Genomic DNA, 16,566 nt, shown 5'->3' with positions numbered 1-16,566 from the left:
TGGATCACGACACAGTTGGGCCACCCAGAGCACAGCAGCTGGTGCTGCTTTTGCTCAAATCCATGGATGTTTCCCTGTTTTTTCTGAGATTTTAAGGCCTTTTTGAATTTCATAAATGGAGTCAGATCTTTTAGTTACTGCAGAATATTAGAGCAGTTTTCTACCTTTTCCCACATATGTAACATAAACAAATCCTTTGTTTTTCATTCTCTGTCCTTTGTTTGCATATTTCTAACCTGAAAACAATTGTAACTGACAATTGGTCTGGCCACTGAGGCTGAGGGGTGGAAACCCCAAAAAGCCAATCATCTGCTAGACCCACAAATGTATAAAAAGTAAGAAATAAACAAAGAGGCTCTCTCTCCGCTCTCTCAGCTGTGAGCTGGTTCGGAAGGACCTCTGCCCTGCAAAAATCTCTTGTCTGCGTGTGACTGCTTTGTGTGTCTCGGTGACACATGGACATGTGGGAAGCGGGGTATCCCCGCAGTGTGGGCATTCCCAGGGAGCTCAGGGGTGTCTGGAGCAGGGATGGATCCCTTCACTCTGTCGATGCACCAGTGCATCCCAGTAAGGAGAAACCCCCAGTCCCAGCATGCTGCTCCTGACTGGAGTCAGAGCGCTGCAGACAGCGCTGGGGCAGCGATGGAGGGGGCACAGAGCCTGGGGTGCCCCCGCAGGCAGAGGTGGCTCAGCCAGCTGTGTACTCACGCTGGATGTCGATGGTGACAGAAGTCTCCTTCCCGCTGGGAATGGCTTTGTTGGTGGCACGGCACACGATGCTCTCCCCGTTCTCGATGTCGGAGGGGGCGATGAACAGGGTGCTCATGATGCTCTCCCTCTTGCCGTCGCGGAGCAGTGTCTGTGAGGGGGAAACAGGGGTGAGGAAAGAACTTTCCTAGCGGAGAGAGGCCCTCTCCCCATCCCCAGGCTCAGTCAGAGCTTCTCAGCCAAGCAGCTTCCTGCAATAACAGTTCCTCTGGCTGGAATCTGCCAAAAGCCTTAGGGGAATAACAAAGACAAATTTCACTGCGCTTCCCTGGGAACTGGGCTCTTAACTCCCATCTGCTTCCCTGCAGCCCTGCTGCGCCTAGGCCAGGGAGGAAAGCTCCAGTGAGAGGAAAGCTCTAGTGAGAGGAAAGCTCCCCACCACCCCAGGAAAGAGGGAGCCAGAGGCAAATGGCTTCGTGACCGTGCTGTCATCTTCTGCCAGGTGAGTTCACAGAGCTGCCTGGGCACTTCCCGTGCCACGAGGGGTGATGCCAGCTGCCAGCAGCACAGACAGACCCTGGCCATGGCTCCTTGGCTGCCATGCTGTGGTCTGGCCCAGCCTGTGGTAATACATCACCTCTCAGGTGTTCACTGATGGGGGCCAGAGATCCAAACCCTGGTGGCAACCAGCCCTGCCTGCTCAGCCTTGGTACCGTGCTTCTTCCCTGGATTTATCTGAGTGCAGCTGTGGTGCCCTGCCATGCCTCTTTTGGGAGCACAGGAGCCTGGGAGCGCTTCCTTGCCATCCCCTAATCCTCCTGCAAGTTCTTACAGGAGGTCACATCACCCCATAACCCTGACTTTGATAAACTGAGCCCTGGGAGCTCTCAAGATGTTGTGTGGTTTTCAGTCTTTTAATCGTTCTCCAACCTCTGGCCTCTCCCTGGTTTATGAACAGTGGATTTTGGACCCTGCCAGGCAGCTTTTCCTTCTAAGCCGGTATTCTTCAAGTTTGTTCCTCACAGGGGTTTGTTGGGAGATAAAGAGGCGTCAGCAAGATGTGTGCACGTGGCACTTGGGGAAATGGCTTAGTGGTGGCCTTGGCAGTGCTGGGGATGTGGTTGGACTTGGTTTTGGAGGGCTTTTCCGACCTAAATGATTCCTTGATTCCAAGAGTAATGCTTTCCCTGGGCTCACCGTGGCACAGCCTTCGTGCATAGGGTTGTGCCTCTCAAGCACGTGCGACAAGGAACGATGCTGAGAAATTGTCACCACAATCAGCCCAGAATCCCAGAGCCATTAAGGCTGGAAAAGCTCTCTGAGACCAAGTCCATCCATTTTTCCAGCACTGACTCACTAAACCACCCTCTCCACCACATCCAGAGGTTTTTGGAACATTTCCAGGGATGGGGAATCCACCACCATGCTGAGAGCTTGTACCAATGTCTGTATACCTTTCCAGTAAAGAAATTTTCTCAATATCCAATTTTTCTCAATATCCAATCTAAACATCTCCTGGCACAGTTTGAGGCCATTTCCTCTCATCCTGTCCCTTGTTCCCTGGGAGCTGAGCCCGACTCCTGCCCCAGCTCCCCCTCATGTCGGGGAGTTGTGCAGAGTGAGAAGGTTCTCCCAAGCCTCTTTTTCTCCAGGCTGAGCTCCCACAGCTCCCTCAGACACTCCTGGTGCTCCAGCCCCTTCCCCAGCTCTGTCCCAACCTCTGGACACAAATGCAGGATGCTGCCCTGTCCTTGCTTTATTGTTACCCCTTGTGCTCTTCCCTTGGGGAACGGCCCCAATATTGGTGCTGGGGTTGAGGTGAACCCTAAATCTGAGCAGAATTTCCCCTGTTTGAGGTTAGCCTCCCAATCCTGCAGGATCTTGTCAGGTTCCCTGTCCCCTTCAACAGGGATCAGGGGGATTTCAGTCAGCTGTGGCTGTTCTGTGCTGCCTGGCTGGGATTGCAGGGGGCTGCATATGGATCAGTTGGTGGACTGGAAATTCAGAGTAACAAAGAAATTATCACTCAGTGTGAATGGTTTCAGGCAGTTGGTAACCCAAACAGGGATTCTTTTTGGTTGGCTGGAATATCTGGATCAAAGGAAAGCTGGGTTGGGTTTCAGTTTTCTTGAAAAAGCAGAAAGAGGCAAATTGAGGAATTATTTTACAGGGAGCTTCAAAAGGGAAATGTTTCTAGACACCAAAAATCCAAACTTCACACTCAAAAAAATGTCTAAAATTGTCTGCTAGTTTTTCTAAAGGCTGATTTTCTTTTTTTAATGTGGAAGGGCCTCATGGAAACCTTCAGAAAGTCAGGAGAAAATGAGGTTCAGCCTCAGAAACAGAGGTTTTCCTGACTCCAGGAGGAGGAAGCATCCTTCTTCCTCCCAGAGTCAGAAAACTGCTTAAAACGCCATGGAGATCTCTGTGCTGTGGGAGAAGGATCTGCAGCCTGGAAAACTCTGCTTTGGAAGGGTGTTTTCTCAGAAATATTTTGAATTTGGGCATTCCCCCTTCTCTGGTCCCCACTGCATGTGGGTCTGAAAGGGAGAGGGCTCAAAATTTGTCTCCTCAGCGCCAGGCCTGACAGCCCTGGAAGGGAAGGCTGGGGGCGAAGGGGGACAAGCCATGAACAACTGCACGTCAACGGCCTGGATTTTAATTAATTCCACTCGATTTGAGAGAGAGAGAGAGAGAGAGAGGTCAGTTCTCTCTGGCTCTAATTAGTGCTGCCTCTCGCATCGCACGCAGGGAGACGGGGCACGCTCCCCTCCGCTCACCCCCGGCTGCAGGGAAGCAGCTCAGCTTCAGCAAGGAGGAGGAGGAGGAGGCAGGGAGGGTGTTCTGCCTCCTCTGCTCTCCTCAGCAAATCAGGATGTCGCTGGAATGAGGCTGGATGGAGGCTTCACAGTGGCAGCAGAGGATGAAATGTTTATTAAAGATCTTCGGGAGCTCGAGGAACGGCTCTGACTGCCCACTTTGAAGTCCTGGCTGCAAACTGACCCATTTTTAGGTCTCGAATTCTGCTGTTTAGAAATTTTCATTAAAACTGTCGAGTGTTACCGAATCTTTCACGCTCACCAGCCATCAGAAGCCCATAAACAGGAGGACACGTGGAGGTCCCATTCCCAGCGTGCTGCTGATTGCTCTTCGATGATTTCCTTCATGACCCAATAAAGACTTTCCATCTAAATTAAAAAACGCCAAGAACCCTGACAATTTTTCATGGAAAACTGCAGTTGGAGCCGGGGACACACATCACTGCAACCACTCCTTTCATCCAGAGGTTCTGCTGGAGAACCAGAACCAGGGCTGGGTCAGTGCTGCCGTACACAACATTAACACCACACCCAGGTGGGATTAACGGGGGAGAAGCGGCCACACCAGGCGATTACAAGCTGTGAGAAGGCACAGAAAGCCAAATTCAGAGCAGAACCCATTTTGGTGAGTTTGTGGCTTCTCACTTGCATCCTCCTGCCTGTTTTCCTCCCAGCCTCCCCCCTGGGGAGATTTTATGGAGGGATGCAGGGTGAGAGTCTCAGCTCCGCAGAGCTGAGGGTGCTGCCCCAAATGTTTTGGGGTTGTGTGAAGTGTCAGGCCTGGTACCCCTTTGTGAGCACAGTCCTTGTCCCAGCCCCATCCTGCCTCACCTTGGAATAGGTGGCTCCATTGATGACTTCTCCCCTCCGCATCCAGATGATGGAGGCTGCTGGCTTGGCGTTGTCCGCGTGGCACGTCAGGTTCAGGGGATCTCCGGCTCTCAGGCTGATGATGGGCCCCCCCATAATGACAGGATCATCTGGAGGAACTGCAGGGAAAGAGCACGGGGCAGACAATGTCATCTGAAGCATGAAACCCACCTTCCTGGAGTCACCTGTGAGGGCTGGGCTGCCAGGACTGGCCTGTCACCTCTCAGACCCTGCAGATGGTTTGGGATGGCCGTGGCAGTGCTCCCCCCCTTTTCCCCTTGTAAAAGCTGTGCCCCAGATTTGAACTCCAGCAGCAGCAACTGGAGAAGTTTCTGAGGGGACTTGGCTGGAAGCTTTGCAGGAGTATGAGAGATCAGGTTTATGGCAGATAAATCCACCAAAGGCTACTAAATCCTCAAAGCCCTGGATGTCCCTGAGCTGCAAAGTCTGCGAGGATGGGGAGTACTTGAAAGCAATAACCCTGCTTGAAATAAAAATCCCCACTTCCTGTGCCTGCCCCTCGCTTCCTCCCTGGGGATCTCTAGTTGGCTGCTGCTGGACACAGGATTTGGGGACTGGGGAGGACTGGGTGTGACCCCTGCTCTTCTGACTGCAAGGTGAGGGTGTTTTGGGGTAAAAGGGCAGGAGAAGTTGGGTTTGGAGCCATAGGACACAGGGTGGAATAACCTCTGGGCATCAGGAGTGTGACTTCCAGGAGCCTGCAGCCCTCTGTCCCACGGGGACCCGGGCACTCCCTGCTCTCTTTGATGTCCCTGTCACTCCCACAAGCAGGTTGTGGTCACTTCCTGCCACAGCAAGGCTCCTCAGCACCTCCCTCTGGGAATGCAGATCTAGCCAGGGGGGCACAGAGATGTTTAAGACCTCGGTGTTCCTTTGAAAGCCCCTGACAGCCCGTGGGGAGCTGCAGCTCCAGGCTGTGGCCCTGCTGGTGTCACACAGCCCTGGGTGTCTCTGCTGGGAATGAAGCCAGGGACAGGTGGAAATGGAAGCAGAGGGGGGGCACCTCCTTTTGGGACCAGCTCTTGGACCTGGCACCCCAGAATGGTAAGAGATGGGAATTCCAGCTGGAGGGAGGGGTGTTATCCTGGTTTTTCTGAGTTTTTTAAAGCCTTTTGATTGTTCATAAAAATGGAGTCAGACCTTTTAGCTACTGTACAATATTAGGAGCAGTTTCTACCTTTTCCTCACAGATGTAACATAAACAAATCCTTTGTTTTTCATTCTCTGTCCTTTGTTTGCACACTTCTAACCTGAAAACAACTGTAACTGACAGTTGGTCTGGCCACTGAGGCTGAGGAGTGGAAAACTCCAGAAGCCAATCTTCAGCCAGACCCACAAATGTATAAAAAGTAAGAAATAAACAAGGAGGCTCTCTCTCCGCCCTGACTCAGCTTGAGCTGGATCAGAGAAGTCTCTGTCCTGCGAAAATCTCTCGTCTCGTGTGATTGCTTTGCATGTCACGATCACAGAGGGGCTGTTCTTTAATCCTGCAGGGAGGAGCTTCTATCTCTGCTACCCTGGTGGGTCTGCTCCGTCCGGGATCTGTGCTGGAGATGGAGCTTTGTCCAGCTCCCCATGGAATCAGGGCATTATCTACGTTGGAAAAGACCTTTAAGATGAAGTCCAGCCATTCCCCCATCACTGCCAAGCCCACCACTAAACCATGTCCCCAAGTGCCACAACCACATGGCTTAAATCCCCCCAGGGATGAGGACTCCAGCCTGTTCCAGAGGTGCACCATGAAAAGTTCAGCCTTGCTGACCATTGATGGGTGTTTCATCAAGAGATAAAATATTCCTGGCTAAGAAAGACAAATGCACTTTTATTTCTGCTCTGTGAGAGACCCAAGTTCCACCTTCCCTCTCCCTGGCTGTTTAACAGCATCCCCAATCCCACGGATACCTCACATTATCCCAAGGAAACAGCAGGAAACCTCCTTGCTGCTGAAAGCTGCTGGCAGCCCCTTCACTGAGAGCCCTTCCCGCCCAGCCCACTACCCAAAGGCACCCAGCTCTTCCCAACCACCACCCTTGGGAAGCCAAATGCTGTTCTTGCTGCAGACAGAGGTGTTGTCCCTCCATCCACGGCCTGTCTGGGGCTGCTGGGGCCCATGTGGGGGTGGGAGGACAGCAGGAATGTGAAGGACACACGAAAGGCATTCTCCAGAAATGGGAATTTTCTCCTTCACGCCCTGCTCAGAAGTGGGTGGCAGAACCCTCCGACCCTCATCATCCTTCCGAGGGGATGTTGGGTGAAATCCGACAGTTTTTTGCCAAAGTGGAGCCGCTTTTGTTCCAAGTCAGCGCTGTTCCCCCTCAGAGCCAAAGCTGGCCGAAGCCTTCTCCAAAACCCCCAGGCTCCTCTCTACTCCTGAGCTGTCCCCACGTTGTGGTTGGCTGAGGAGTATTTAAAACCCCTCACCGGCTCCTCCAGCGCCCAGCTGGGGTTGGGAATTGGGAAGGGGTTGTGTTCCCTGGCAATCCAGAGGCGGCTGCCTGCCCCAGGCCGGGATTTGCAGGCGAGGGAGATGTGCTGCGGGCACACCCCGCTGTGCACGCCGCTGCCAAGCGCTGGGAGTAATGGGATTTTTCAGCTCAGTGGGTGGAACCCAAGGACCGGGGAAAAAAGCTTTTCTACACGGATCCAAAATGTACCTTTTTTTTTTTTTTTTTTTTTTTCTTTTCCTTCCCTTCCCTTCCCCAGGCTAAAAGGGTGGAAAAGGAAAGCGAAAATCTGTGGTTTGGGTTAGTTGGAATGCCTGTCACTGAGCTGTGAAAGGGGGAATAACTCTGCTCCGTTCTGATGTTATTTAACCATAAAGGAAGTATGAATTTTAATTTTAAAAGTTCATTTATTTTATTTCATTGGGTGAGTTTATGCTGTTTAAAACCAAATCTGGCATTTTTCAATAGTTGTTTTTTTTGTTTTTTTTTTCCCCTCACTGAACCCATTAATTGAATTTGACCTGTGGTTGTAAAAAATATTGAAAATTCATCTTGTAGAGTGGGGGATAAACCAACCCACAAATCTTTCTTTGAAGACCACCTTGGAATTTAATAAAGGAACTTTTATGGTGAGATGTTTGATATTCCTGCCTTCTTTCCCTGGTATTCCTGCAGCAACATCTCCCCTGCAAAGCAATCTGGTGTGTGCACTGGGGGATATTATGGGACAGGGGACAACATAACACAAACAAACACGGAATCACTTGTCTGGCCTGTGCCAGAAATCCTCGGTTTTTACAGTTTTGCTCCTGTTTCTCCCTGTGGGATCAGCAGCCAGCCTTGAGGAGCTGCTTGTGGCAATGAGGAGAGGATGGGTTCTGGCTACCTCTTCCCAAGGAAATGGTTTTCATCGCCCAGTCCTCCAGATAGCCATGAATTATTGATGTCTCCAGGCTCCCTAACAGGGAGTTTGCTTGGGGTGGAGGGTCTGATGAAGAGGAATCTGTGATGTCTCTCTAAGTTCTACAGTATGAAGGATGGATGTATTCCTTCCCCACCCCAACTCCAGACTGGGAGAGGAGGAGGAGGAGGAAGAGAAGAATGAAAAGATGAAAAAGTGAGAAGAAGAAAGGAGGGAAAGCAAAAAGTGGTAGTATGGAGCCATGATCCATTATTCATCCACTGTGCTCCCAGGATTGGTTGTTATTATGAGGCACCACTACAGAATCTGGTCTAATTTTTAATCACGTAGCCATGGAAGCGCTAGCCTTCGTGATTAAACCATGGATATAAATAGGAAAAGTTGTTTGGGGTTGCAGGGGGTTTGTTCCTGACAGCAAAACAAATGGAGTTAACCCGCACGTGCCCAGGAAGATCAAAATGATGGAGAAGGGATCCAGGACGGCTCAAAGCCCACAGGAACAGAAAGCTGGATGGAAAGGGCCTCAAGGTGCACCAGGGGAGGTGTAGCTGGGATATTAGGGAAAAAAGGGTGGTCAGGGCTGCCCAAGGCAGTGGTGGAGTTCCCATCCCTGGATGTGGCACCTGGGGACGTGGTTAGTGCTGAACATGGTGGCAGTGCTGGGGGAATGGTTGGACTCGATGGGATCACAGGGCTTTTCCAACCTGAATGATCCCATGAGTCTGATATGCAGCCTTTTATGGGGTGGGCCTCATAAATTATCCCCAAATGGACATGGGAGTGAGACCTCCTGGGATGGAGGTGAATCACAGAAGGTTTTTTGTTCCCTGGACACTCGTCCCTCTCTTCACTGCAGACGAATCTTTCCAAAGAAATGCTGACAAACTTCTCCTTGCCAATCCACTCATTTTCTGTAAAAATACAGGAATTGCTGAATATTTTTTTAAACCATTCTCCAAAGCTCTGGGCTGCCTGGATGAGAGGGGACAGCTTGGTGTCTCTGCTCCCTGCCCTTTGGAAAAGCGCACTTACAGCACATCACCATAAAGAAACACAATTAAACGATGGTGCTCTTGGTGCATTCTTCAGCTTTTTAAATGAGTTGTTAGAGGCTTTCCTGCACAGTGTCCCACCCTGCACAACGTGATTAATTAGTGAACACCGCAGAATTCCTCAGCGCTGGGCTGAGACCCCAGGCTAACGCTGCCTTTGAGTCAGGAATGACGTGGATGTCTTTAAATGCTCCCGGCAGCTGGGCAAGGACGTGGCAAGCAAACAGAGCCTCAGTCATTAACAATATTTACTGAGACAACAGGATCCTTCAGCAGCCAGGTCCTGGAAGTGGAGGAAGCAAAAAGCCCTGCAGCCACCAGCACATTTTCCCTAATTAAGGCTGTTTTCCTGCACTGTTGTGGCTGGTGCCTTACTGCTGCTGGGTTTGTGAAACCAACCTCCTCTTCATGGGGCCAACCTCTCTTCAGTGTTAAGTAAGGGCCACCCAGCTGCTGGGCTGGAGGGGCAGACACTGAGCAGCCCCTGAGGGTTGCCCTGAGCCAAATATCTGCAAGGAATGCTCAGCTGGCGTTAGACTCAGCACTGGAGTCCCCCGTGGAAGCAGATCCCTTGGATAAGGCCTTGCTGGTGCTCATCTTCATGGCTCCCCTTCCCCAGGGGTCTGTGGCACTCGGGGCTCTGGGCCCAGCTCATGTGGGAGTTGAACAAATAGCAGTGACCAGAGGATGCTCCTGGTGATCACAGTGTGCCATGAACCACTGGAAGATGCTTCCTGGCCCCAAAGCTGAGAGAACAAGTGTAAATCATCCGGGCATGTTCAGCCTGGAGAGGAGAAGGCTCTGGGGAGACCTGAGAGCTGCTTCCATGGCCTAAAGGGGCTCCAGAAGAGCTGGAGAGGGACTGGGGACAAAGGCTGGAGGGACAGGACACAGCGAATGGCTCCCAGTGCCAGAGGGCAGGGATGGATGGGAGATTGGGCAGGAATTGTTCCCTGGGAGGGTGGTGAGGCCCTGGCACAGGGTGCCCAGAGCAGCTGTGGCTGCCCCTGGATCCCTGGAAATGTCCAAGGCCAGGCTGGACAGGGCTTGGAGCAACCTGAATAGTGGAAGGCGTCCCTGCCCATGACAGGGGTGGCACTGGATGGGCTTTAGGGTCCTTTCCAAACCCATTCCATGATTCTGTGATGAACTGAGCCTCCCCAGCCTCCCCACTGGGGACAGCTGCCTCGCAGTGAGCACTCTCTGAGAACACCAGGCCCTGTGGAGATGAAAAAGCCAAGCTGAGCACAGGAACCTTTGCTCCTGTATTTTGTCTCTGCAGCGAGGGAAGCCCTGGGGAGCCAGCCCGGAGGGATTCAGCTGCCTCAGCCGAGCCTCCGTGCAGCAGGGTGGATGTGGGAGCTTTGCTCTGCTGTGGTGTTTGTGCATTCAGACACGGCCTTGCAGCTTGTCAGGGAAGCGTGTTCAGCCCTTGTAGACAAGTCAGGCTTATGAGGCATCACAGAAGAGTTGCTGGGCCTGACCGGATCCTGCCCTGACCCGCACAAACCGCTCGCCCTTGGGGAGGTTTTGGAATACAAACCCTGCAAACAGAGCTTGCCTTAGCAAATCCCACCTCTCCTCCACGCTGGGGCATTCAGAGGCCAGGTTTGCTGGCTGGCAAGGCACCTGTGGAAGAAGCAGGATTCAACCTGCAGCCTCTGGAAGATCCTTGCCTGGATCCTCTGATCTAGTGGAAGGTGTCTCTGCCTGTGGCAGGGGGGGTTGGACTCGGTGCCCTTCCAACCCCACATTTTCTGTGTATCCCTTACCCTGTCCCGGTCCAAAAGGTGGTCAATGTATCAAGACTGTGTGGGTGTGACTTTGGCAGCAAGCTCTTGCTAATGATATTCAGCAGAATGAAGAGTTAATTGGCTGTGGTGTCATTTCTGTGCATCATTTGGGATCAGAACATCCTCTTCTCTGCTTGAGAGCTGCAGGGAGCTGCCTCCTCTTCCCAGACAGTGTCTGCTTTCCCCACCAGCCTTGGGGGTGTTTTGGAGTTTTAGTGGTGTTGCTCTGCACGATGCTTTTGAGATTCTGGGGGGTTTTGGCCACAGTCATGGATGCTGAACTCCCTGGAGCTGATCAAAGGAAAAGAGCAGCTCCCCTACCAAGCGAAATCAGCAGAGGTTGGCCTTGTTTAATTGGCAAGATGAAGGATGGGAGGCTTCACTGGGATGAGTTACAGTGAAAGAACCAGGAGAAGGTTGGGAGAAGACAAAGGAAAAAGCAGGAATGTTTGGATGCTGGGGGAGAAAGAAGGTTCTCTGTTTCATTGAGTGTCTAGGAAAGCTTTCCAAGGGGAGGAAAAGGGTTAGAACACAAAACCGCTTTTAGGATGAAGCTTGCTACACTGGATAAGAGAATCCCCTTACAGGGATTGTGTTTCTGGCAGAGTTTTCCAGCAGACTGCTCAGGGTCTCGCTGTATTATCAACCCTGGAGTCTGCGAATTGTGAGGGCCTAAACCACTGCAGAGCAGCTTACAGCTCCAGAAGTGTTCAGCTTTCCGTTTATCAGGCCTTTACACATTGAGGATTCAGATTTCCAGCAGTTCTTCAGAGCTAGGAAGGCTATAAACAGACTCTTAGGTTTTGTCCAACACTTGAAAGGCAGGGATTTTGCTGTCTGAGCATTGTCATGGGCTGGGCTCCTCAGGGCAGCACCAAGTGGGGGCTTGGGGCAGGACTGTGGGGCTCAGTGACCTAAGATCTGAAGAAAACCTCGCCCTGGATGCCAACTGCATCCTCCCCTCCACTGTTTTGATGTGCATCCATTCTACCTCTCCCCTTCCTGATGCAATTAGGATTTCAATCCTTTTATTTTGGCAGGCAAGGAAAAATGAACAACAGAGTGAGTGGTCTGAGTTTAACTGGGGTCAGCGCAGGGCTCGGAGCCCTTCCTGACTCCAGCGTGCAATATTCCCCCTTCAAGTATGACTGATCAGATCTTCCTTTGCATCCTACATCTGAAACCTGGAGACCATTCCTGTCTGCAGCTCTCAGCAGAAGGAGGCTCCACTCATCTTTATCTTCACATCCTGGGGTCATTCCCAGCAGTGTGGGCAGCAGGATGAGGGAGGGGATTCTGCGCTTCTGCTCTGCCCTTGTGAGACCCCATCCACAGAGCTGAGCCCAGCTCTGGAATCCTCAGCACAGGAAGGATGTGGAGCTGCCGGAGTGAGCCCATGGAGATGCTCCAGGGCTGGAGCCCCTCTGCTCTGGAGCCAGGCTGGCAGAGCTGGGGGTGCTCCCCTGGAGAGGAGAAGGCTCCAGGGAGAGCTCAGAGCCCCTGCCAGGGCCTAAAGGGGCTCCAGGAGAGCTGGAGAGGGGCTGGGGACAAGGGCTGGAGGGACAGGACACAGGGAATGGCTCCCACTGCCAGAGGGCAGGGATGGATGGGAGATTGGGCAGGAATTGTTCCCTGTGAGGGTGTGAGGCCCTGTCACAGGGTGCCCAGAGCAGCTGTGGCTGCCCCTGGATCCCTGGGAGTGTCCAAGGTTGGACAAGGCTTGGATCAGCCTGGTCTAGGGGAAAGTGTCCCTGCCCAGGACAGGGGGTGATGAACGAGATGAGCTTTAAGGTCCCTTCCAAGCCGAACCATTCCATGATTCTGAGATTCTGCAAAACAATCCCTGCAGCTGTTTGCACCTTCCCTACATGAGACAGGCTGAGAACAACCCAGCCTGTGCTGTCCACGGTCAATTTACAGCGGCCACACTGGCTCTGGGCTGGGCTCTGGCATTGTTCCCGAGCATCCAGCCCCCTGTGTGCTGCCAGCCTCTGGCCCTGCTGGGATTGGCATGGCACAGAGGGCTGGTGCTTTGCGGGGTGCCTGCGTGGCTGGCACCCTTCCTGCCTCAATCCCGTGCCAAGCCCTGGCACGGGTGGCAGCAGGATGGGATTCTGGTTCCGTGCAGTGCAGAGCTGTCTCCTAGCCCTTGCTCGGTCAGGGATGGATGGGAAAAGGAGGATGTCGTGTCTACAGGTCCCTTGTTGTCCGTGCCGTGTCCTGGCCTCATCTTTCCCAGCCTGATGCTGCTCTGCTGCCTCATTCCTCCTGCCTACCCACGGGAGCTGAGCCTGGACAGCCTGAAAAATGCTGGCCAGCTCCTGGTGCCCCCCGGAACGGCGCTGGCTGCTGCCGGGAGAAGAAGGAGAGGAAAGAGATGCAGGCGAACAGCACAGCCTGGGGAAAACACACTAAAAAATAAATCAAAAGAAACAAGGCGAGCCAGGGAGAAAAATAGTGATGAAAGTTTAAATAGTGCATCTCTCTCCGGGTCCTATTTGTCTTGTGGCACTTCAGCGTGTGTGTGAGCGGGAGGGGCCCGGGCAGCTGCCAGGAGTGCTGCCTCCTCTCCAAACCAGCAGACACCTATATCCCTGTTTCCCTCCTGAGCCTCATTCTTGGGCCCTCCTCACGTTAAGCAGCTCATGAGAAACAAACCACTGATATTTCCTAAAATTTCCGCCCCCCCTTTTTTTTTTTTTTTTTCCCTTCTATTTTCTGCTGATGATTTGTCTCTTTTTTCACCCAGCTGCCGGAAGTCCCACACGCTCCACATTTCTAGGGTCAGCAGGATGGATTTCTCCGGTATCTTGCTGGAGAATGCAGATCCCTAAAATTCGGAAATGGTTCCCAGAGATGGTTTCATCTCACTGCAGCAGAGCTCAGCTCTGCTTTCCCACTCAGTGCCCTGGAGGGGCTGGTTTTCCTCCGTCTAAGCCCTCTCCAGATCGTTTCAAGGAATATCACTGGAATACTCTTTGCTTTTTCATGCTGAGGAGGGGTTTGCTCCCAGACTCTTGGCTAGAGAGTGTTTTAAATATTCAGTTTTCACAATGGACTGGAATTAAACCAAATGTTGAAGTTCTGAAACTCTTTGTGAGAGCTGGCTCGGGGCAGGATCCATTTTGGAGAGCACACAAGCAGATCTGTCATGGGATAAGGGAGCGTTTGTATTCTACTGAAAAGCCTTCCATGCGAGGAGGAAGAAGTTTTGGCAGCCCCCTTCCACACTTTTAACAAAGAGCCAGATGCTGTGCGGGCAGGTAGCTGGCCAGGTATGGATTGTTTACTCGGAATGTTCACTCTGCAAAGAGTAAAAAAACTTGAAATTTTCTCTCCCGGCTGAAAGGGCAGCACAGTGCCAAAGAACAGATTGCATTTGCCAGGTCCTCGTTCGATTCTCCGCACTAAGGCCGTGTTTTTGGATGGATCATGTCAACAGCTACTGCCAAGCCCTAACTGAGGGTGGGGGGATTCGGAGGGAGCTGTTTTGCTTTGCTGTGTCTGCCCTGGCTGCCCGTAAACTGAAGAGTTTTGCCCACAGCTGAGAGAGGTGGGTCCGTGATCCAGGACAGCCGTGATTAATGGTTCCAATTCTGCCTTGTCAGGACGGTGGAAAGTCAGGGTAAAGCTTCCCAGATGTGTCAGCGGGGATGGGAGAGGAACGGAGGAAAAATTGCCAGCCCACCCGGTCTTGTTACCACTGATGTAATCAGATTTACTGATAAGAGCCACTATCACACACAGGATCCCTGTGTTGGGGATGCCCCTCCCCAGCACAGGCAGCTGGGTTTGAAATCATGGGATTGTGGAATGGTTTGAGCTGGAAAGGAGCTGTTAAAGCTCATCTTGTTCCACCTCCTGGCATGGGCAGGAACACCTTCCTGTGTCCCAGGTTGCTCCAAGCCCTGTCCAATCTGGCCTTGGATGCTTGCAAGGATGGGGCAGCCACAGCTTCTCTGGGCACAGGGGAAACTGAGGCACAGCTAGACCAGGTGTTCTACATCCCAGGCCTCTCCCAGCTGGAATATCCCTTCATCCCTGCTGTTGTGCAAGCCTCCTGCTCTGCCTGGCTGCCCTGCGCCATGACCTGTGCCAGCCCTGTGCAAAACCCCCACCTCCTTAGGAGGGGCAGCAGGGGCTGTGGTTTGGGTGTCCCACATGGGACCTTCTGTGAGAAGAGGAGGCTCAGGGGGGACAACTCCCTGACAGGAGAGTGGAACCTGGTGAAGGTCTGGCTCTGCTCCCAGGGAACAGACAGGACAAGAGGAATCAGCCTCAGACTGCGTGAGGGAAGGGTCAGGTTGTGCATCAGGAGGAATTTCTCCATGGAAAGGGTGCTCAGGCGTTGACAGGAGCTGCCCAGGGTGGTGTTGGAGTCCCCACCCCTGGAGGAGTTCAAGGAGCAACTGGATTTGGCACTCAGTGCTCTGGGCTGACAAGGGGGGATTGGTCACAAGTTGGACTTGATGGTCTGGGAGGTCTTTTCCAGCCAAAATGATCCTGGAACTCTCCAAATGAGAACTGGGACTCCAGAGAGGCTGCAGCATCCTCACTAATCCTACACTGGATTGCTCAGAGACGCTTTTGGGGCAGATGCTGAAACTAAAGAGCACAGCCCTGGGTCAATCTCCTTTGGAGGCAGCAGGGACCTGGTGGATCCAGTCCCGGAGCCCTTGGGAATCAGGGAAGAGCCCACGAGATTGCAGAGACGCTCCAAGCACATCTCGCTTTGCTGTAGCTGCAAACACCCGTGCACAAGGAGAAATACAAAACCGGAGGAAAAGGCTGGGGCATACCCTGGCTCGCCTCAGCTGCAGGACATGCCTGCACCTTCTCCTGGGAGGGGGATCAGCAGGAGCATCGTTATCTCCCCAATGTAGGCCAGCACCCCTGCCTCCTCCGCCCCCTGCGCGCGGCTCCCGGGTGCAGACTGACAGATCAGAGAGCGCAGGCGAAAAACCGATTCATTATTTTTCCCATATGTCAGATAGCTTCAAAAAAAAAAAAAAAAAAAAAAAAAAGAGAGAGAGAGGGGGATTATTACTGTTCATTAAAATGGAAAAGAGGAGCAGAACCCTGAGCTGGTCCCCTCCTTCTGGTGAGGGCTGCTCTTAGATCCCCTGTCTTGCAGGATGGGGGGAGAGCTCCTGCCTGCCTCCTCCCAGGAGGAATTCAGTGATGCAGAGCACAGAGGGATCACGCAGGAGACTGGGACCTGGGCGTTAAAGTTTGGGCCTTGATTATCTTGATCAGTTTTGAGGCTGCACGTGCCTTGAGCTCATTAACCAATACCTCTTCTGTTAATTAGCCGTGGTATTTACTATCCTACCAGCACCTTACAGGCCCGGGAGCCTCAGCGGAGCTGAATCCTGCATTTCCCTTGGGATGGGCCTGGCAGGGAGCCTGGCACACCAACCCATGGTAAGGGGCTGGGAGGGAACCAGGCACCCCTCCCACTGTGCAGCACCAGGAGACCTCCCCTCTCAGCCTAGGGCAGACGGTGGGTGGGTGATCCCAGCGATGGGCACAGCCCTTCCCAGCTCCCTGCAGGCTGAGGAGAGCCAGGGGAAGTTTGTCTTTTGAGCCTTGCTGCAACTCTAGCCTCAGTCCTGGGCTCCTGTCTGGTGCTCAGGGACAAAAGGACAGAATGAGATGTGAGTTTCCAGCTCAGGAGCTCGTTTTCACCCTTGTGGCCCCGGTGCTGATGCACTTGCTCACAGCCAGAGGCTTTGCCTTCCCCTCTCCCGTGGCATTTCCCTGCCTGCCCAGCTGGGATGTGCAGGTACCTGGTCTGATCCAGCTATTCCAGGCTCGGATGGCAGAGAAGCACCTGCTCTCACTGGTGCCAGGCACTCCAGCACGGGATGGAGACATCGCAGGGGTGCTTTGTCATTCCCAGTCTGCACTTTGAAGAGTAGAGGGGTTCTACCTTCC

The 16,566-nt window shown here is 52.8% G+C and overlaps 1 protein-coding gene across 3 annotated transcripts in view; it reads right to left on the bottom strand.

Moving 5' to 3' along the window:
• KIRREL3 (kirre like nephrin family adhesion molecule 3) overlaps positions 1-16,566 on the bottom strand; it is a 357,261-nt gene that overhangs the window by 56,131 nt on the left and 284,564 nt on the right. For all 3 annotated transcript variants that reach the window (XM_040085022.2, XM_040085020.2, XM_040085021.2), the window contains 2 exons: positions 4,359-4,516; positions 709-859 (listed from right to left, as the gene is read on the bottom strand). In XM_040085022.2, the coding sequence (XP_039940956.1) occupies positions 709-859; positions 4,359-4,516 (309 nt within the window). The remainder of the gene's footprint in view (positions 1-708; positions 860-4,358; positions 4,517-16,566) is intronic.

This window comes from Hirundo rustica, chromosome 23, assembly GCF_015227805.2.
Source record: "Hirundo rustica isolate bHirRus1 chromosome 23, bHirRus1.pri.v3, whole genome shotgun sequence".
Lineage (NCBI taxonomy): Eukaryota > Metazoa > Chordata > Aves > Passeriformes > Hirundinidae > Hirundo > Hirundo rustica.
Note: the sequence above shows the minus strand (reverse complement) of the source record. Positions and strands in the feature narration are given on the sequence as shown.